This window comes from Haliotis cracherodii, unplaced genomic scaffold, assembly GCF_022045235.1.
Source record: "Haliotis cracherodii isolate W230 unplaced genomic scaffold, xgHalCrac1.p SCAF_6, whole genome shotgun sequence".
NCBI lineage: Eukaryota > Metazoa > Mollusca > Gastropoda > Lepetellida > Haliotidae > Haliotis > Haliotis cracherodii.
This window is the reverse complement of record NW_027266319.1, coordinates 65,964,709-65,988,844: the sequence shown is the minus strand read 5'-3', so window position 1 is coordinate 65,988,844 and position 24,136 is coordinate 65,964,709. Positions and strand designations below refer to the sequence as shown.

Sequence of the window (24,136 nt, the reverse complement as noted above, 5' to 3'; positions counted from 1 at the left end):
TTAAACCCAACTCTCTCACTCACTCATCCACTCACTCAGAAATCAAACATAAAGATACCCTTACCGTCAGTGGTAGAAAACGAAGCTGCAAGGTCTGGTGTTACGTGAAACGCCCAGGCACATGTAACACTTCTTGGTTTATTCGGGGCTGGCAGACTGGCTGATATCGACTTGCGTGATCCACGTGATATGTTTATCTTGATACTGCATGCCTGCACAGCACAACCTTATTACGAGTGTGACTCGTTTTCTTCCTGGTACGGACCACCTCCGTGGTCTAGTGGTAGAGCGTCCGCCCGGAGAGCGGAAGGTCCGGGGTTCGATCCCCGACCGCGTCATACCAAATACGTTAAAAGATGGTACTTGTTGATACCCTGTCTTGCGCTCGGCATTAAGGGGCTAAAACAAGGACTGGTCGGCTCGGAGTCAGTATACTGTGTCTGAGTGGGGTATTCATGTTAAACTGCGGCATGGTATCTTAGTGAGCTAGCACTATAAATCGGCATCAGTCCGAGCTAGTACAAGCAGCCACACAAACACACACACGTACATGCACGTCACTATATAAGTGCAATGTTAAACCCTATTTCATCTCACATCTTCCTGATACGACTGAGTGTCAGTGTCAATGTCGATAAGTTGACCTATATGAATTCACTTTTTGCTTCGGGTCAGTTCACAATTGATTTCTGCTGGTGACAACATCAATATTACTTGAATGTCTGTCCATCATTTCAGCAAACCTCTTCACCCATAAAGTTCCATTGAATTCATCATCATGATTAACATTAAATCCTGGTGCTGTACCCCGAAGCACAAGACAGTTGGCTTCACTTGGGACAGTAGTATCATTTCCAGTTCCACTTCCTGGCTTGACACCCGACATGAAATTGTTCCCCTGCCCACATGGTATCACAAACACTTTTGGTTTACCTGACAGAGTCGGGCATTGCGATGCATTGAACAAATCTTTCAGATCTTGGAAAGGAAGTGATGCTGCTTTTGCATCAAGGACACACTGACGATAATATATTACCTTGGTTTCAGTGAGGATGACACACACAAACGCATCAAACTGACTATGATCCATCTGTGCAACACTGTCCAACAGTGTTTTCATATCTTTTCTAGAAATATTTGTATAGAGTCGAGTATCAAAATCGAGCTTCTGAAATGTTCTGGGGAGCCTGGCAGCATCCTTTTTACAATAGCGGTGAAATTGAGCATGTGGATTTGATTTTGGATTGCAAATGATGATAGCGATGCCCTTAGGGGTAGAATGAACTTGATATTCTGAAATCATAAAAAGGGCATTGTAGATCTCCCAGTGTGCCATGAATTACATAAGGGGGATAAAACGGTTACATTAATTTAACACCGATGAAAGATATTCTCAATTGTAGATCTTCAAAGCATACTACCTCATTAACTGTTTTTGGATGGTTAATGTATATCTGCCAACTTGATATCTCTCTTACACAATTATCAAAATCAGTTGTCCAAATCTAACCAAACATTTTTCATGTATTAGAATACTTTAACTCCATGGCCAAATTGTCAAAACGATCATAGTGCTACCAGTTTAAGTAAGAGTTACGATCATCCTAGCGCTACCTATGTCAGAGTTAATGTTACGATAATCTTGGCCCTAAGATCGCCTAATGGAAGTGGATCCTGGACTATTTTTACATATAAATCAAAATAGATGCTGCTATGAACCATATCCAAACTGAAAGAACATGACAAGAGATTCAAGAAAAGTCCTTCATTTAAAAAAGCAAAAGCTTTTACATCTTGGTTTTCCAGCCTGTAATTGGGTAGAAGTAATTGGAACGTTGTCATGCCATCTGAATGATACCTAGTCTCGATACTACATTGTAAAAATATGGAAAACATCCGCGTTTGAGGCTAAACTTTCGTCAGGTCTTTTGGGCACAACAGTGGTTAAACCATTGGACTGCCACTCTGAAAACCAGGGTTATAATGTGTCAATCCCATTCTTGCTGTCCGCAAACATGACATAACTCGAATATTGCTAAAATATTGAAAAATGTAAATGAATATAGTATTGTCATTGTGACACTTTATGCAGGTTTGGAGAGATTTAAATGTGAAGAATGATTACTTGAAATATGTTTATACCCGTTTGTGATAATGTTCCTGATGCAAACGATATACTTGTTTCAAACAGAGATTCCAGATCAGACAGACGTCCTAGGCCTACATCACTCCTAGCGACACCCGCAGACTCTTTGTCTGTCAAGCAGTTGTCATTATCTTCTTCCAGGGATGAACAGTTGCATCTGAGGTCAAGTTTGTTTTGGTGCTGAAGTTGTTTGTATTTTTGCGGATAGCTTGTTTTTATTGCTTCAGCAACGTGATTCAAGTTGGTTATTTTAGCAAACAGGTATGACCACTTTGTGGTATTCGATGTTTGTGTGTTTCTCAGTTCTTGGTAATCGTCGGCAGATATTACTCCGTCTTTTGAAAGATGTTGAGCAAGGTTCTTGACTTGGACATTTTCCCTCATATTGCAAACAGTACATACATGGGTCCTTGGTGATATGGTCTTCAGATGTTGTGCTGTTTCACTTAACTTCTTTGCAACGTCTGGATACTCTTTCCCAATTGCTGGTATGAAGTGATTCTGAAAAAACCCAACACGAAATGAGAATTTGCGACACAAAAAAACATTCTTCTCTACAGACTTAAGGCTGCACGGCATTGGTTTCATTCCTAATGAATTAATATCAGTTGAAAGACCTGTAAGGGTGAGTGAGTGAGTATGGTTTTACGCTGCAATATTCCAGCCATTTGACGGCGGGGGACACCAGAAATGGGCTTCACACATTGTACCACCAACGGGAATCGAACATTGGTGTTCGGCGTGACAAGGGAAGGCTTTAACCTCTAGGCTACCCGACCTCCCGAGACAGGTAAGAAGTACATAGTATGCTACCAAATATCTATTTCAACAGGTGGTCTCTCAGACGGAGTGTCATTCAACACCTACATACCATCAAAGTTGAATAAGAAAGTCGACCTCTCATGAGATCCAGGAAGGCATAATTTCGTCGCCGGGATGTGGTATTCATGGCAATTATGCTTTCCCGTCTGTATCAGTCTGTCCAGAATGTATGTGCCTTCGATGTTTACATCGTTGAGTAGATCAAGATGACATAGTTGGAATAACGCCAAATGGATGTGGTCTGCATCATCTATATCAGTGCCTGAATAATCAAAACCATGACTGGTCAGGACGATTTGTCAAAATGAAAGCAAATGCCCTCTGGAGTTTACTGAGAAAACAATATGTGAAATGTAAAATTGGGGGTCAGACATTTAATCAAGAAGTAGGCAGCCGCCCCATGTGCACCAATTGCGCTCCCCTTCTTGCGGATCTGTTTCTTCATGCATATGGATCAGAATTTCTGCTCAAATTGGCAAAGTCAAATCAAAGAAGTTTCAGGTATATCAATGATCTGATATCGTTCAATAACAATCAAATAGCCAATTCCCTTCCACTGATTTATCCACTTGAACTAGCTGGAGAGTCTGTCAAAAAATGTTGCCCGTCATTTCAACGTTAACATAACCAGAATTTACCATCTCCTGCATCGATACATATGCTAGACAGACCACAGATGACCCTCCTCAGAGCGGTCGTCCTGGAGTCACCACACCTCGAAAAGATCGGCAGATTACCCGTCAACACCAGCGACATCCGTTCCTAACTGCAAGTGAAAGTGCTCGACAGACCATAGGAACACATAATCGACACATTAGCCGGGATACTGTGATCCGACGTCTCCATTCCAACAACCTCAGATGTCCCCGACCAGCACGTCGTCCTGTTCTCCAACCACAGCATCGACAAGCACGACTTCAGTGGGCACAGGGTCATCGCAATTTGCGTCATCGTGAGTGGAGGCGGGTCATCTTCTCTGATTAAAGTCGCTTTTGTGTCTCCCATGCAGACGGAAGAGTCAGAATTTTGGTGATCGTTTCGCTGACAGAAACGTTGTGGAAAGGGATCCATGGGGTGGACCTAGCGTCATGATATGGGCAGGGATTGGACTTAATGCGAGACTTGGACCCATGTCCTTTCTGAATGTTGGTCAAGATCGGGGACACGGCGTCACTGCTCAGCGGTATATAAACAAAGTGATCAGACCCCACATTGTTCCATTTTTTGCACAACATCAACAACATATTTACCAGCAGGACAACGCTCGTCCCCAGTTGCCAGAGCTACCATGGCCTTTCTGCAACAACACAACATCCGTGTTCTACCGTGGCCAGCCCTCAGCCCTGATCTGAACCCCATCGAACGCTTGTGGGATGAGGTTCAAAGGCGTCTGCACAATGTGCGCCCAGTCCCTACAACTGGCGATGAACTACGCACTGCTGCTCTGGATGTGTACCAAGTCTCTCCCTGTAAACGTGGTGCCACGCGTGTCTTCAAACATTTATCCATAGGATGATGACGTTGTCACTCGCTCATCCCTGCTGAGGAGTTGGTACTCGTGTATGTCTACATGTGTACTGTCACGCGTGTCTCCATTTAACGTGATGTACTTTGTGGCTCCATGCAAACTTGGTGTCATGCGTGTCTCCATGCAAAACGTTGTGCCACGCGTGACTACAAACACGTTACTAGAAGTGTAGATCGATATACATGCGTGACGTTTGCAAACGTGATGTACTTCGTGTCGCGATGCGAAAGTAGTGTCACGCATGTCTCCATGCAAACGTGGTGTCATGCGCGTGTTCAAACAGACGTTACTGATCGATAGACATACGTGGTGTTTGATTCCTGTCTCCAGGCAATCGTGATGCCACGCGTGTACACCACCATACATACATACATACATATTTATTTTATTTTGAGACGTACCATGGTGGTGTCACGCATAGACGTGTACCTCCAAGAGGACTGGGGAGGGTGTGGGTTCTTTGTTTTGGATTGTTGTTTGGGTTGACAAAACAAAGGATGAAAAGCGTTCTTTTGGGTGAGATGGGTGGCCCTGAAAAGGGCCGTTGGAAACAAACTGGAAACAAGGTGGACAAGGATTGTCTCCTTGATTACATTTCTTTTCTTGATCTCGATAATAGATAATAATACGGACCACCCCACTAGTCGGGTACGTCAATTCCGTGTTGAATAGTTCGTTGTAATGCTGCCATAGCCTCAGACTTGGTCTTAAACCAGTGTGGGCTCTGCGATAGGATCGTCTCCGATTCACCCCGTGGGTAGGACACTATTGTCCACGAATAGACTTTCCTCCTCCGTTGGCATTGTTGACTGTTGGTCTGACACGTCAGACAGTTGCATCGAGGCGACATGGTGTACATGACGTTCGCATGGAAACACAAATGGTAACAGATATGTAGACATACACGAGTGTCAACTCCTCGGCATGGATGAACGAATGACAACGTCATCATCCTAAGGATAAACATGTATTTGTAGTCACGCGTGACACCACGTTTGCATGGTAAGACGAAGTACATGACGTTTGCATGGAGACACACGTGACAGTACGTATGTAGACCTTCACGAGAGCCAACTCCTCGGTATAAATAAACGAGTGACAACGTCATAATCCTATGGATCAACGTTTGTTTGAAGACACACACATGACACTACGTTTTGCATGAAGACATGAAGTACATCACGTTTACATGAAGAGACGTAGTACACCATGTGTGTTTGAAGACATGAAGTACATCACGTGTGCATGGAGACACGCGTGACAGTACGCATGTCAACCTACACGAGTGCCAGCACCTCGGCATAAATGAACGAATGACAACGTCATCATCCTAAGGATAAACATGTGTTTGTAGTCACGCGTGTCACCGCGTTTACATGGCAACACGAAGTACATGACGTGTACATGAAGACACGTGTGACAGTACACATGTCAACCTACACGAGAGCCAACTCCTCGGTATAATTCATAGTAATAACCATCCTATGGATCAACGTCAACGTCTGTTTGTCGTCACGCGTGGCACCCTGTTTGCATGGAGACACGAATGACAGTACGTAGGAATATACTTATAATGTTGTTGCAAGATCACCGCCGCCTTGTCTATGTTTAGAACCACCACACCCACACCAACCATGGCGATCATGTTCACCTTTTACGACCGCTTCTCTGTTGTTTTTTTTTACCCCTTCCCTCCTCCTCCTCCTGCTCCTCCCCCGGAAAACGGAGGCGACGCCCTCTTGAAGGTGCGCGCACCCCCGGACACGTAAGGGACGCCCTCGTGGAGGTGCGCGCGCCACCGGAAAAAGGAGGCGACGCCATCCTGGAGGCGCACGACATCGGAAACGGAGGCGCACGACATCGGAAACGGAGGTGCACGACATCGGAAACGGAGGCGACGCCATCTTGGAGGTGAGCACACCACCGGAAACGGATGAGACGCCATCTTGGATGCGCGCGACACCGGAAACGGATGAGACGCCAACTTGGATGCGCGCGCAACTCCCAGCATGCCCTGCGTGCATACGCAGGTCACGTGACCGGATGTGACGTCATAGAGGTATCGTGATCCTTTCGACCAATCAGAAGCCAGGAGCGGTTTTGGACCGATGTAGACAACTACTCTTGCCCTATTAGTATTTCTTGTTTTTACTGTTAAAAATAAATAACATGTATACTGCATACTCGACTTGCGTTTCTTTTGCGTGTGAGTATATTTACTTGAAATAGGTCAATGTGATTTCATCACAAAGCTCAGTAGCATTTATCAATAATGCTGAGTCAACAGCAAAGAATTGTTTGTACATTAAAACTGCCCTGCACTGTGTTGCAAAACATATTTCTGAAACGTTGTTTCTGTACTTATAAACAGTAGAAACTCTGCACTTGTACACAACAGACGCAATTCAACATTAACACATTGTATTTTTGTTCCAACAAATAAGTAAATGCTCTATCTTGTCAGGGCATTTCTGGTCCATCACTTGATTGTCTGGTTTGTTTACAGACCGCCGTGGTATGGCAGGAGTACTTCGGTCCGGCGTCAGACAACACTTACTTGTATACTTGCGTGAGTGTCGGGTGCTGCCTGTAGGGCAGGTCATGCTTACCCTTTTCGCAAACACCCGGTGTCACCACTGAGTTTCAATGATGAATTCATTTAATTGTCACCAATATTTTTACGCCCAATAGAATCTGTTTGTTTGGACACAATAGGCACTGGTTATTCTCTCGCATTGAAGTTTTATATTTACAAACGTGTATGTGCTAACATTTTTCATTAATGTATATGAATATTACTGTTTAATTTTAAATGGAATTCATCTTCGTTAAAACTCGTCTCACCATAAAGACATAGCGGTTCCTTTTTGTAAGTGTTACATTATCAGAGTCATGTTTATGTAGATAAAAAGACCCAGTCATCCTGCCATCTAAGCATTGTCACACTAAACACATTTGTAATTCACTGCCTGTTCTACTTACCTTCATTTTCACTTTGATCAATTTCTATTTCTGTTCTTTTATTCCGAAAGATTTGCATCAAAAGATGTTCCATGTATATCATTTGGTGACATATCTGCATCAGTCCTTCTTGGTCCAAATCTGGCTTACAGAAGTCTTGATGGTAGGAACTAATCCGCTCCTCAACGTTAAGAAGTCCTGTCTCTAAGGTTTTGTCTATTTTGTCTAGAATTTGTCTCCTCAATTCTAACGGGACATCGCCAAGGACAGCCTGTGTCTGAGATATCAGTTCACTGATGCACCTGTTTCTTGCACCTTCTAGAGGGGAGACTCCTGAACCTGCCATCTGGAAAATAATAATCAAGGATCTCTGTAGAGTAGAATGGGCTGTGAAGGGTGCTGCAGGACGTTGATGTGGGCGAAACCACCGACATTGTGTATCATGCTGCCAAGGGTCACATGCATCAGGGCCCTGTTCCACAAAGCGATCTTAGGGCTGCGATTGTCGTAAGCCCATGTTATAGTATGGCAGTTACGATCGTCTTAGTGCTAACATGGCTCTGTGGAACAGGAGCCAGGGCATGAAGTTAATTTCCTATGCTTGATTTGGCAAACCAACATTATCTTACCAAAGAAACAATGGATATAACCTCCTCACAACTCTAAACGATGGATTCTTCCCCCATTGTATTGTGTTGAAAGTGAATTCACACTCGAAAATCATTCTCCAAATACAAACTACTTGTATCTTTATTTATCTTCATTGATGGATACTGTCAACAGTAAGGTTAAAGACCTTTTGCAATCTCATGAAAAACCAAGTTCAATTCTGTCACAAGTTTTAACTTTTCAACTTGGTACTATTTGTCAAAATGAAAGCAAATGTCACCTGAAGTTTACTGAGAAAACAATATGTGAAATGCTGGACTTCCTCATTGAAAACATATGTAAAATGTTTGGGCACCAATTGTACTTCCCTCCTCGTTGATAAATTGCGTTATGAATTCATGACACATTTTATGGATAGCAATTTCTTTTTTTCTTTTAGTCTCTATTTCTTTATGCATATGAATAGGAATTTCTGCTCGGACTGGCAAAGTCAAAACAAGGCTATTTGACCAAGAAGTTTAACTTAGGCTTCAGGTGTATATCGTTCAATAATTGTAAAATAGCCAAAACCCTTCTACTTGATTTACCCAACTACAGAACAGTGTTGTGAGATCTACAGAACAGACCTTCACTCGTTCCCTTTAAAGTGAACTGTGTTGTGAGATCTACCCTGCAGCATTAATGACTGTTCAGCACTTAAACACTCGTCAATTAAACAACGTTTTACTTCCCGCTGACCTAATACTGTCAATATATGTGACAACACTAATGCCAATATGTGGCAGTATTGATTTAAAATACAACACAGTAATGACTTGAGTAGTGGAGAGGGAGATACTACCACGGGACGGGTACACGCACCGTGCACCTGTATTGTGTGACGCTGATAAACAGGTAATATCATCGCCACCCCTATGCTATTTTAGGAAAATGTGTCACGATGAATCTTGGGTTTACGAGAAAGCGGATTTCAAACATTTGACATACTTATCAAATAGATCTAATGTAGTTTGTGTGACGTTTTCTTTGAGGTGAAAGATGACAAGGTTCAATATTTCTAAAACAAGATGAGGGTCTAGTTTGATATTTGTTACACAATAAGACCACAGGGTTCCGATGACAGCATAGTTACTGTTGAACATCATAACCTGTTATTCGTTGGTCTGAAAACAAATCTAAAGATACCCCTACCGTCAGTGCTAGAAAACGAAGCTGCAAGGTATGGTGCTACATGAAACGACTGGGCACATGTAAGACTTCTTGGTTGAATCCATGTTGGCAGATTGACTGACATCGACTTGCGTGATCCACGTAAATTCACACATATGAATTCACTTCCTGTTTGAGTCAGTTCACAATGATTCTCTACAGGAGCCATCATGCATAGCGCCCCTATGTGCACATAGCTAGACTTGGTTGGCGCTCCTCAGTAAAGGGTTCGAGGTCTGCATGCTGTTGCTTCTCCTATTACAGTATTGATTATGTGTTTTGGTAGAAACATAGTTATCAAATACAAGGGGATTCCTTCCAACACACAATAGATGATGTACAAGCCATACTGTGCCTGGCGTTATTTAATACTCTCAAACACTCTTATCTCACAAATACATTCGCACAAAGAATCAATAATACGTTTCCTTCAAGAACAAAAGGAAAGAGAACAAAACCTGACCCAACAATTCGAAATTCTTGAAACTTCCATTGATTTTTTAATTAATTTTGATAATTTGGAAGATGAAAGAATTTGTTTTAGTTGAAATAAGGAAACGAATAAGGAATCTAGAACAAAGTGGATTATGGATGGTGAAAGAGTTGGCAGTTTTCTCTGTGACCTTGAGAACAGGACTTTTGTCAGCTGGTCTATGTCTCATTGGGAATTAAATGATGGCTCCACATTGCTAAATTCAAGTGACATTATTGCTGAAGCAGCCAACATGTTAATGAATCTATACAGTAGTAAAGAACACATGGTAATGGTACAGGAATGTGATTTAAATTTCCCTGTGGGACAGAGATTCGGTCACGTTTTAAAATACAAATGATGTCAGGGAGATGAGAGATGGTGAAGTGGCAATAGCTCTCAAGAATATGCCGAACCAGCAACAGCTAAGGTTTGGATGGCATTCCCACTGAATTTCATAAATTCGTTTGGAAACATATTTGCCAGTTTTTTGCGATCATTGAATTATGGCTCAAACCCAGGTGAACTCTCCCTTATTCAGAAACAAGGGGTCATTGCCTGTATTCCAAAGGGGGATAAGCCTGAACGGTTCATAACTAAGTGGAGGTCCATATCACTATTGAATGTTTCATATAAACTGGCAGCTTCATGCATTGCAAATTGAATAAACTCAAAATTGGCATTTATTGTTAATGAAGATCAGACTGGCTTTGTGGCAGTTTGCTATATTGACTTAATACAGAACGGGACGAGGCCACTGTCATCACCAGTACCGGAATTGACGAAATGCAGCCTAGATGACCACTAACTAGTGGCAGCATTATCCAGCTTATACACTCCTGTATCTTCGTAGTCAGTGCTGATGATATGGAATTACTACTTGATGGTAGTCAATAATGATTATTATCTCTGCCTGATCAAAAAATAAATAAAAACATTTTGTTACTTAAAATGACATGCTTTAGAAATTTCTTTGCAGTGATAATCGAGACAAAGTAAATGAGGATGAAAGTTTGTCAACCTGTTATTAAGCTTGGGGGCCTAGATATGGTGAATATCGTTTCATATGTAACACCTCTAAAAGCCGCATGGATAAGGAGACGTCTGTCCTAAGGTGTTCAAAAATGGGAGCACCTATTCAAATCTACATATCCTTACTTGTTTAAATTTGGTGAATTGTGTGTAACGTCTATTGAGAGAAAATTATCTTTGATATAATGCTTTTTGGAAATGTTTTTCTTAATCATTTGTTCTGCTTGATAAGAAAGCCAAACCAGAACCTTTCAGTAGTTTTGTAACTGAACCAATTAAGTCATTGTTCTTGAAATGCGGGTTTGAGAAGGGTGTCTCCAAAAGTATAGATTTGGTCAAGACGAAGGAGTTTCTATCACATGTCCGATGCAATTCCTTGTTTTGACTTGTACCATATGTTCCCGGTTGTCTTTCGGGTGAACAATTGCCATGCCTTTGCATGTGTTTGTGACGAGTGCCACCGGCGGGGCGGGGTACGCCCACCCTTTTCACGAACACCTCGTTTCATTTAATAGTGATTAAAATCACATGTTCATAGTCGGCATCGTACGATCGACTCTGTTTATGGCAGCAGTTCCTTATGAATAAGGGGAGGGTTTTGTCGCTATTATTTTATTCATTTACACAATTATAATCATGTCAATACCGACTTGGTGAAAAAGCGTAATATAGTTCATAGTGTGATATGTACTGACAGAATGTAGTGAACACATCAGTGCATCGTATCTGAATATAATGTTCAGTTACTCGTTTATTTTAAGTTAAAACCGTATCATTGTTACACAGGGAAAGAATGTGTGTTGTGAAGGTTTATGAATAGTTTTCAATGATGTGGAACTGGAAACGTCGTGCCGAGATACTGCTGTGGGAAGTGGCAATGACATACTAATATACCTCCCATGTTAGTTTCAGTCTAAGATTCAATAAGGAGTGTATCTCCTAACATGACTGAATCCTGATGTCCATAACCCACCCTATGTGGATACACGCATCACCACTACCCCGGGGATGTCCATAACCCGTCTGTGTGGATACACGCATCACCACTACCCCGGGGATGTCCATAACCCGTCCTGTGTGGATACACGCATCACCACTACCCCGGGGATGTCCATAACCCGTCCTGTGTGGATACACGCATCACCACTACCCCGGGGATGTCCATAACCCGTCCTGTGTGGATACACGCATCACCACTACCCCGGGGATGTCCATAACCCGTCCTGTGTGGATACACGCATCACCACTACCCCGGGGATGTCCATAACCCGCCCTATTTGGATACACGCATCACCGCTACCCCGGGGATGTCCATAACCCGCCCTATGTGGATACACGCATCACCACTACCCCGGGGATGTCCATAACCCGCCCTATGTGGATACACGCATCACCGCTACCCCGGGGATGTCCATAACCCGCCCTATGTGGATACACGCATCACCGCTACCCCGGGGATGTCCATAACCCGCCCTATTTGGATACACGCATCACCACTACCCCGGGGATGTCCATAACCCGCCCTATTTGGATACACGCATCACCGCTACCCCGGGGATGTCCATAACCCACCCTATGTGGATACACGCATCACCACATCCCCGGGGTGTACAAAACCCACCTGATGTGGATACACGCATCACCACTACCCCGGGGTGTACAAAACCCACCTGATGTGGATACACGCATCACCACTACCCCGGGGTGTACAAAACCCACCTGATGTGGATACACGCATCACCACTACCCCGGGGATGTCCATAACCCGCCCTATGTGGATACACGCATCACCACTACCCCGGGGATGTCCATAACCCGTCCTGTATGGACACACGCATCACCACTACCCCGGGGATGTCCATAACCCGTCCTATGTGGATACACGCATCACCACTACCCCGGGGATGTCCATAACCCGCCCTATGTGGATACACGCATCACCACTACCCCGGGGACCTCCATAACCCGCCGTATGTGGATACACGTATCGCCACTACCCCGGGGTGTACAAAACCCACCTGATGTGGATACACGCATCACCACTACCCCGGGGATGTCCATAACCCGCCCTATGTGGATACACGCATCACCACTACCCCGGGGATGTCCATAACCCGTCCTGTATGGACACACGCATCACCACTACCCCGGGGATGTCCATAACCCGTCCTGTATGGACACACGCATCACCACTACCCCTGGATGTCCATTACCCGCCCTATGTGGATACACGCATAGCCACTACCCCGGGGATGTCCATAACCCGTCCTGTGTGGACACACGCATCACCACTACCCCGGGGGTGTCCATAACCCGTCCTATGTGGATACACGCATCACCACTACCCCGGGGACGTCCATAACCCGTCCTGTATGGACACACGCATCACCACTACCCCGGGGATGTCCATAACCCGTCCTATGTGGATACACGCATCACCACTACCCCGGGGACGTCCATAACCCGTCCTGTATGGACACACGCATCACCACTACCCCGGGGATGTCCATAACCCGCCCTATGTGGATACACGCATCACCACTACCCCGGGGACGTCCATAACCCGCCCTATGTGGATACACGCATCACCACTACCCCGGGGATGTACATAACCCGCCCTATGTGGATACACGCATCACCACTACCCCGGGGATGTCCATAACCCGCCCTATGTGGATACACGCATCACCGCTACCCCGGGGATGTCCATAACCCACCCTATGTGGATACACGCATCACCACTACCCCGGGGATGTCCACAACCCGCCCTATGTGGATACACGCATCACCACTACCCCGGGGACCTCCATAACCCGCCGTATGTGGATACACGTATCGCCACTACCCCGGGGATGTCCATAACCCGTCCTATGTGGATACACGCATCACCACTACCCCGGGGATGTCCATAACCCGCCCTATGTGGATACACGCATCACCACTACCCCGGGGATGTCACTCAGGTACGAGGATGGGAACGCGCTTGTCCTCGGTCGTACTTGTTCAAGATATATTATGACGATGAATGGAATGCGGATGTGTTGATATCATAGAAATATGTATGATAGCAAGAAAGACATTTGACTTCGATACATTTTCTTAACCATGTCTTTGAATAAGCTAACGTATAGCCGAAGGTATTTATTACTCACCGCTGATACTAGTATGTCGTGAAGGGCGGGTCTGACAGAGATATCACCTTCCGTCGGCTTTCCTCCTGTCCCTGACGTTATCATGAGTACAGGAAACTTCCTCTGCAAATAGTTTCAGTTACAGCGGGATGCTATCAATAACACTCATCCTTTGTTGCAATGTTCCTTGAGGCATACACTTTCAGTTACAAGGGGATGCTATCAATAACACGAATCCTTGTTGCATGTAAACAAGTGTACCTGGTGGACACTACCTTACAGTGAGGGATTCGTTTTACGATTTAGGTAATTACCAGTTTATTATCTGAGGGTATATTAAGGGTGCGAGGATATTTCAATGAGCATGACTAGACTCTTACTTAGATGTTGTGTGATCAGGGTTACAAAAATGCAAAGGTTTCCTCAATATTGTACACTGTTGGGCATGAACAGGATGACACACACAAATCCAAAGTGATTACCTTATATCACATTAAACGTACATTGTTACGGTGTCCTGTATTTGTATACCCTCGACGTTTATTTAAAATTATATTGACGTTATTATGAAAACTGTGTTCAAAGCAATATATAGTTCATATTGTAAGGAAATTATTATATTGTCGACAGCGCAAAAAGGGTTATATCTACACCCTTTGGGGTGGGTATACATTCATTATGCCAAACATGTCCATATCCAGCATTTAATAACGACTTTGCGAAGTCCATGTTTGTCATACAAAACGTAATAATTTTTCTTGGTAAACTTTCAATAGGAATTTTAAAAATTTGAATTAATACTTTTGCATCAAATATTGACAAAAAACGTTTTATATTCAGTGAAAGTTTTTAAACTATGGAAGATACCCATCGCTACATTACTGCTGTGGCAATTCCACGATAATCTGTTTGTGAAAGCAACCCCTGACATTTATACGAAGTGACGATTTGTAACCGCTTTGAGTTAAAGAACCATTTTTGGGGGCGGTGCCATCATGAAGAATGAGGTTTAACTTTATATAGCACAAAACGGTTTTCTTCTTTTTCCTTTTAATCAATTTACAATGTCAGACACAAATTTTGATTTTGAAAACTGTATTCCTTAATTATTGACCCTGGAATAATTTATGATTCATTGTAACCTGAGTAGAGTATAGAATACAAAATGTTTCGGCCAGCTATTAACCAATCTTGATTATCCCCAGAAACAGATCACATTAAGTGGAAAATGCAAAATGATGTTGAAAATACATATGCACTGATCACTGATAACACTACTTAAATTTCACGTTTCACGTCAGTCGATGAGGAAAGTTATACTTTCTGTTACACCTTCCCAAACGTCCTTTCCACCCACCCATCAACAACACTCCAGTCAATACATGGCCCCCACCCCGAACACCCCACCCACCAATCAACAACATTCCAGTCAGCACATGGCTCCCACCCCGAACACCCCACTCACCCATCAACAACATTCTAGTCAACACATGGCCCCCACCCCGAACACCCCACTCACCCATCAACAACACTCCAGTCAGCACATGGCCCCCACCCCGAACACCCCACTCACCCATCAACAACGCCCCAGTCAACACATGGCCCCCACCCCGAACACCCCTCACCCATCAACAACACTCCAGTCAACACATGGCCTTCACCCCAAACACCCCACCACCCATCAACAACCCTCCAGTCAACACATGGCCCCCACCCCAACCACCCCACCACCCATCAACAACATTCCAGTCAACACATGGCCTTCACCCCAAACACCCCAGCACCCATCAACAACACTCCAGTCAACACATGGTCCCCACCCCGACCACCCCAACCACCCACCAACAACACTCCAGTCAACACATGGCCCTCACCCCGAACACCCCACCACGCATCAACAACACTCCAGCACATGGCCCCCACCCCGAACACCCCACCACCCATCAACAACACTCCAGTCAACACATGGCCCCCACCCCGACCATCCCACCATCCATCAAAAACACTTCAGTCAACACATGGCCCTCACCCCGACCACCCCACCACCCATCAACAACATTCCAGTCAACACATGGCCCCAGCCCCGACCACCCCACCACCCATCAACAACATTCCAGTCATCACATGGCCCCCACCCCCAACCACCCCACCAACCATCAACAACACTCCAGTCAACACATGGCCCCAGCCCCGACCACCCCACCACCCATCAACAACATTCCAGTCATCACATGGCCCCCACCCCAACCACCACACCACCCATCAACAACATTCTAGTCAACACATGGCCTCCACCCCGGCCACCCCACCAACCATCAACAACATTCCAGTCATCACATGTCCCCCACCCCCAACCACCCCCAACCACCCCAACCACCACACCACCCATCAACAACATTCCAGTCAACACATGGCCCCCACCCCGACCACCCCACCAACCATCAACAACACTCCAGTCAACACATGGCCCCCAACCCACCACCCATCAACAACATTCCAGCCAACACATGGCCCTCACCCCGACCACCCAAACCACCCATCAACAACATTCCAGTCAACACATGGCCCCCACCCCGAAAACCTCACCCACCCATCAACAACTCTCCAGTCAACACATGGCCCCCACCCCAACCACCCCAACCACCCCACCACCCATCAATAACATTCCAGTCAACACATGGCCCCATTCCCCAACCACCCCAACCACCACACCACCCATCAACAACTTTCATGTCAACACATTGTCCCCACACCAACCACCCCACCACCTATCAAAAACACTCATGTCAACACATGGCCCCACCCCGAACACCCCATCACCCATCAACAACGCTCACGTCAACACATGGCCCCCACCCCAAACACCCCAACCACCCATCAACAACACTCCAGTCAACACATGGTCCCCACCCCGACCACCCCACCACCCATCAACAACACTCAAGTCAAACATATGGCCCCCACTCCAAACACCCCACCCACCCATCAACCCCGAACACTCTGCCCACCCATCAACAACACTCCAGTCAACACATGGCCCCCACTCCAAACACCCTACCCACCCATCAACAACAGCCCAGGAGCCCTTGTGACATGCCAAGGTAAACACACGAAAGTTAGACCAACTCTAATCCTGGTTATCAGAGCGCTGTATTGCCCTGTGAGCTAGACAAACAGTCAGAATATACTTCCTGCAGGGACTTGAGCAGCGTGGAGGATTGTAGGGAAGGTGGCTGTTACGCAGGCTTGGCTTTCATACTGTGCAAAACTTATTCGAGGTAAGGTGTACTGTCTTGAAAACCATTCGCACAAGGTTCTTCCTCTATGTTAGCCGTAATTTTCTATGTCAATGTTATGTATCCTACGGAAGTACCATCACATATTGACCAGATACAAACACTTGTACCAGGATATCAATCAAGAGACATTGTATGTATGTGCCCGGCTTTATGACATTTCTTCACGCAGTGTACCCATGTCTTTGGTGACGAGTCAACCTTATTAACACATGCCTAACCCATGCCCTAATACGAGGTATACATATCTCAACGTCTTCTTTTCTTATAAGAGACCTTTATATGGGTATTTTAATTGATAGAATTTGTATGGATGTTAAGAAGTTTTATTCAATAGATTATATTCGGCTCCACAAGGAGCTTACTTCAAGGAAGACACATCATATATGTGTTACTAAATACAAAGAGACGTCAAAACAATATACCTACACACAGTCCTCAATGTTTCAACACAGTGACTGTTGTACGAGATACATATCCATTATCTACGAACTGGAGCATGTCAGTTTCATATAATACTTGCGAACCTTTCGTTCCAGTACACCAAACATAAAGGCCAATGGACAAGTTGTACACATTTACAGGTACTGAACATTTGAGATATTTCTAACTTCACGATAGGTGGGTAATTGATGTGAATTTGGGAGTTGTTTCAGCTGTTACTTTGAGATGTTACAGTGAAGGAGATACTGTCAAGAGCCTAGAAAATACACACACACACACACACACACACACACACACACATATATATATATATATATATATATATATATATATATATATATATATATATATATATATATATATATATACAAATTGCGTGCACATCATGGAAAACGTGTTTTGTTTCACGGGAAGTATGCAGAATAGGGCTATAAAAGATAGACTTTTAAAAGCCACATCACTTGTTGCGGCAGACGTAAAGGGTACTGACACAAGAAATGCCAAGATTAACAGCAGAGGAACGTGAACGTGCCTTGGGCATGCTTCAAGTTGCTACGTCAAGTAGAGTCGTAGCACAACGGTTCCAATGCCATCATTCAACAGTCATCAGTCATAACCATCGAACAGAGCTCCATGTTTGTCGTGGAAGAGTTAATGCCCTTTACTACAGGAATAACAAATCACGTCATCCCATTCTTTCATCATCACAAGGATATGCACACCTTCCAGCAAGATAAAGTAAGAGCGCACACTACACGTGTTTCAACACGTTACCTAGCGAACAATAATGTGCCTCTGTTTCCATGGCCAGCCCTGTCCCCGATCTATCGCCAGTTGATCATCTATGGGATTACCTGGGTCAACACCTCTCACGTTGTCCGCAAGTACAGAACCTGAGAGAACTTGAAGATACACTACGTCAAGAGTGGAATGACCCAGAACACTATTCGCAGACTTATTCGATTCAATGAGAAGACGTTGCATGGCCTGTGTTGCTGTCAATGGCGGACATACCAGATATTGACTTTTCATTTTAACCCTATGTGTCTTCCTTACACTGATGACGTAATTGTAATTACTGTTTGGTATTCCTGTTTCCTTTGTCTTCTTTCATAATAATCCGTCTGTCTGTTCTAATCAAAATCGGTCATTGCTCAAGTTGTTTTTGTAATTTTGTTAAGATTTATTGCTGGTGCGTTTTCAATTCTATTCAGTATATATATAGCAATCTCTGCATAAAGTCGATTGTACGATTCCGACTATATCATGAGAATGTGTTTATGATTCACTATCAAATAGTAAAGATACTAGGTGTGTACGAAAATGTGAGCGTATCCTGCCCCACCGGGTCCACCCGTCAGAAACACATGTAAAGTCAAGTAAATTCGGAACATATACAGTAGTCATTTCAGCACATCATCGTGAAAGCTGTACAAAGCTGTACATGTTATAAACAAACCGTACTGAGTGTAAAGTCTGCATCACATATGCAGAGTGAGACCAGGTAATAGATGCAGTTTGTTTGCATGTCATACACAGGCATATCTACATTTACAGCGTACCTCGTCCTTGTCACCTGTATTGCTGCAATCAGTACAGCTAAAGGACCGCCGAAAAACGGGGAAGTAATAAGAACATGGTGTTATGATAAAGGTGTTAAGCCTTTGACCGTTTACTGCGTCAGGGAAAGGTAAGGGGAGTTCCAAAAACTATCCATAGAATCACCAGCTGTTTGAATCTTTACAAAGTAAGATTTTGCTGGACAAAAATATCTTCCATGATGTCAACATTTTCACGCTTTTCTCGGGATGCCGATGTGTGTCAAAACCCATTTGTCCGAGAAGGAATACTGTGGTATTTTCTGTATTGCTTATGCTCATACTCACTCTATGATAAGACGTATAATGAACTGCGAGGCACTTTAATACACGAGTGACACAATGGGTTAAAGGCATGCCTAAGTAGCAGGAATGTTATCGACCTCCAGAAACTTAGTACTTGTTCATCAAGACTTTCAAAGGAAACGATCACATTTTAGTCATTTCATGACAAAATGATTGCGACACAACTGTAAACATTTACCTCCATAATTGCACAATTATCTGTATCTTCAACATATCCTTTAACGCACCTTTTAAAAGATGGTTTCAAATGCAACAATGTGAAGTGTACATGTATGATAGCTTAGTTATCCAAGCAAGATCAGTACATGTTTGACATCAATCTTGCTTATTCCAGGAAAGAAGTCATCGACGCCAAAGCATATACGATACACATTTACGGGTATGTACTATTAATGTGTACTGTAGGCTGATCTATATCTTGATAATTATTAATCAGCCACTGATTCCCAAATTCTCAAAAGTTAACCGGGAAATTGTTGTGAAATCAGTACATATCTACACAAGATCAACAGAATTAGCGTTACAATCGCAAGCGGCTATACATGGTGTCAAATAAGTGGTGACAGCAAGCCCCTATAAGGTATAAGTCCTACAATATGTTTCTGCACTCACTAATAGCCAGAATGACTCCCTGTCGTGTGTCGTTAAACAGGCATGTGCTCCGTTCTTGAATCTGGAAAAGTGATGGAGCAGGCAACAAATCCGTGGGTCCCCGTCCACACTGGACAAGTAGATAAGACGCTTTTGTATAGGTACAGTCAGCCTTCTAGACACTGTCATCTCACGAAACTTCTTGAATGATGTGGTCTTTCCCGTTCGTCGTTCCTCAAAGGCGGATAACTCTGCCACAGACTGCTAAATTCTGCACACAACAAAACTCAATATTTTACGATACCTTCATTTGCTGCCACCAACTATCACTACCTTCAACATCTACTGCTACATACTCTACCGCAGAGACAGTTTTCCTCTGTTTTGAGTGGCTGACACGGATGTAATATAGAAAAAAAATCAGTTTTAAGTGAGTTGAAATTCGTTGATAGAAAGACGTAGTGTAATGAACAGACATTGCTTCAGGATATACTTCAGAGTATTTCACTGCAGTGAACATAACACTTAGTCTCCCTTTATCGAAGTGAAAAAAGAACTGTTGACTTCCTGTTTACGTTAGTTCCACATTAAGAAGGCAAAGTAATGACAAATGGTCATTCATGGAGTTGATATCACTTCTTGCCGTGTGTTATACTCTTGTAAAAGTTTCGTTATAAACTGGTAACTTTCCCATCTAACTCGTCAATCGAGACCGTTCGTTTCTAAAAGCGCCATTTTTGTTACTTTACCAGCGTGTTTTCCTTCGATTCCAGCAGCGGTCACGAAGCTTTCAAGAATATTGTTTTGAAGTTGATTTTGTATGTAGTCATATCTAAATGTATGATAGAGAATTTAAGTGACCTGAAATATTTTTTAAGTCTTTTGTTTATGTTTTTTAAAGATTTTGCAAACTCGGAACTACTTTTTAAGTCGCAATTACAAGGGCGGGTGAAACGTCCCTGCGTGTTTGGTAGAGAGAACTTACGTGACAAGGTTTCATATTTGTAATGATAAAAATTAATTTTCCGGTAGACAACTACACAAAAGGTACACAATAAATAGGATATTCCATTTGACGATTGAAATATCTCGTTTCTCTCGTCGCCAGAATGAAAACAACTTTAAAAGTTGGCAAAAATCGAGCCTTAAGCTTGTGAAACATCTTTTTACGAAAATGGGAACAATAAAATAATATTTGACACACTTAAAACTGAATTCAATTTAAGTGGCAAAGTTGTAAGTTATTGAAAAACATCCCAAAAGAATTGATAGTTACTGTACGTATCTTTTCTCTGGTAGAAGAGAGAGATGGCTGTAATATTATACAAAAACTGATTTTATCAAATGATTCAAGTTCATTAATAGACAACAATGTGAAGATATTAGGTGTTCTCTTTAAGATCGTAACAGTAAATGGAAAGTCGAATTAGGTTAACCTAATATATGTTAAAGTGTTTCAGAATCAATTATGCACAAAAGACAAGTTGAGAAATGTCCAATTTGAAATTTTACATAGAATTGTAACAACAAACTCCGTTTTATTTAAAATTGGAATAAACGATGATAATTTTTGCACATTTTGCAAAATAGAAATTGAAATACTTGAAATTTATTCGTTTCTTGGGACAAGGTGAAAGTATAATTCTACTGCAAAGACCAGTATCAAGTTAACTCCCGCAACTTTCATCATTGGGAATCCCAACTCTGATAATTTGATTGGCAAAATAGAATTGTAGAATTGAAAAATATATTTTCAAAGAAAGCGAAAACGTCTTTAACCTAAAATTGTCTTTTCTGAGATTGAATGTATACTTATCATGTCTATTTGTATGCTATTATTAAGGAAATGTCTGCCTACCTTACTTTCCTTTTTCCTTTTCACAACCATGTATTTACTTATTCCAAGAGGGGGCAGAATGGTCACAGACAGTTGGGCTTAACAAACTGGTAAACTTCTTCGACTTCGGACTTACATCCCACAAGGTGACACGCCATGATACATCCGAAACGCTGCTCAAAAGCCGCTTTAAAACAACCTCAGTCATTGGGAGTTCGAATATATATCTATATCTGTATTTAGCGAGCTGTGGCGAGCTAAATACATAATGTTTATTCCTAATACAGGATATTTACCATCACCAAACACACAAGCGTGATAACCTCTTTATCATATAATGTCATTCTATAATTTTGTGCTTGAAAATCGCTTCCTCTCTCTCACAAACATTACCTAAACATTGCGAGTTTTCCTGGAATTCGCGCATTAATACATATTACGTCACAGAGTAAGTGATGTGTCAGTGTGTCGGAAAGTGACAGTAGCCGACATAATTCCAGCTGAAATCTGTTTCTTATACAGTGTCGAAGCAACATATACGCAAAACAACAATTGTTTTTCCTTGTCTTTCGCGGCATTCCATCGGTCTGTCCGCTAGAGTAACTGCCCTTTGACAAAGGGAAGCTACTCTAACCCTAGTCTATGAGACGTCACGGCCACATTCAGACGTTGTTGACAGTCGGTCTGTCCTGTCATAACGTAAGAAGTGCAGTCAGATGTACGCACAGCGCCAAAACGAAACAAGGTAACGGATCAAACATATTTCGGCCAAATCCATCTACTTTAATTTGTGGAAGAGGTTCCAAGCCACAGAGGTCTACAAGCACAGATATGGCTGCTGATCCCGCTTGGCTAGGCCTGGTGCCCTCGCAAAATTGTTTCGAAATTTATATCTTATCAATTTTAAGTTGTCCACACTTATAAAATTCTTCAGCTACGTCACAGTTAGACATTGATTTTCAGTATATTAGACTCTCTTTGGAGGGGGAGGAAGGAGGAGGAGGAGGAGGGGGAGGAGGTGGGTTCTTTGTTTTGGTTTGAAGGTAGTCAAAGCAATGGATGAAAGGCTTCTTTCGGGAGAGATGGGTGGCCCTGAAAAGGGCCGTTGGAAAACAAACTGGAAACAGGAAACGGCAGGAACTGTAGAAAAACTGGAACACTGGAACACTGGAAACTGGAAACGATTGGAAACTTGAAAAACAGTGGAGCAGCATGTGCCATGCCTTAGTCACTTTGCTCAGATGATCTATCTTCTTTTCCTTCTTCCTCCTCTTACTCGGACTGATGACGTCGCCGACGCTTTGAAGAGTGCTTTCTTGAGGGGCTTCTGTCCGTTTTCTTTTCCCTAGACGTGGTGTGATACCCTCGCGGAGTTGTGTGATGCATTCTGTTAGGGCCCAGACATCAATATGCATGGCTTCTATGAGATGAAGTAGGTGTGTCACTTGTGTCACTGGTGTCTACATGGACGGCGCTGCTGAAGTCTTCTTTCGACCGGGTTCTGGACAATCTGCAGCAAAATTACCCACGACTTGACAGTTGTAACCCTGGGCCCTAGGGAGCCTTCTGCTTTTCTTCGGACAGACATAGTGGCGGTGACCTGGAGTGTGTCACTCTGGTATATGTCACTTCATGGCAGTACAGGTAACTGTGACTGTCAGTCTGGCACTTCATACAGCTACATCGAGACAACATGGTTGATTTCATAGAATGCACTGTGTGTGGTTTCGTTCTAGTTTAATAGAAAAGGGACTGACACCCTGCTTCCTGATTGGTTCAACACGCAGCACCCAATTGGTCCATTCCGGTGCCTGGCCTGCACCTCGGTTTTCCAAAACGCACCAACCCTTGTGTTTTTTTTCCATAGGAAATGTTTTTTTGCGCTGTCCCATGCGCATATACAGGCAGGCACCCTTTGCAAAGTGTCAGCGAAAAATGACAGAAGACAGAAGCAGTACAAGCATTGACATCGCTTCCTCCATGGCAATGTAACAAGTGCAAAGGGTGCCTGCCTGTATATGCGCATGGGACGAGGGCACGTGATGGCACATTCCAGTGTGTCTATTGTCACACTGTTCTGAAGGACTCTTACATGAGGCGTTTAAGCCACACCAGTAAGTGTCCTGTCAGGAGACAGGTGACAGGCCACCCGTG

General features: G+C 43.5%; 1 protein-coding gene and 1 pseudogene across 1 annotated transcript; one reads left to right on the top strand and one right to left on the bottom strand.

The window, feature by feature from the left end:
- Nucleotides 1–676: 676 nt before the first annotated feature.
- Nucleotides 677–7,803, bottom strand: LOC139446613 (uncharacterized; annotated as a pseudogene).
- Nucleotides 7,804–15,666: 7,863 nt separating this feature from the next.
- Nucleotides 15,667–16,572, top strand: LOC139446612 (uncharacterized). Its single transcript, XM_071227896.1, has one exon. It carries the CDS (start codon nt 15,667–15,669, stop codon nt 16,570–16,572), a length of 906 nt encoding a protein of 301 aa, XP_071083997.1.
- The last annotated feature ends 7,564 nt before the right edge of the window (nt 16,573–24,136 follow it).

What these genes read in the sequence shown, in the direction of transcription:
- LOC139446612 (XM_071227896.1), top strand. Translation starts at nt 15,667, where the DNA reads ATGGCCTTCACCCCAAACACCCCAGCACCCATCAACAACACTCCAGTC.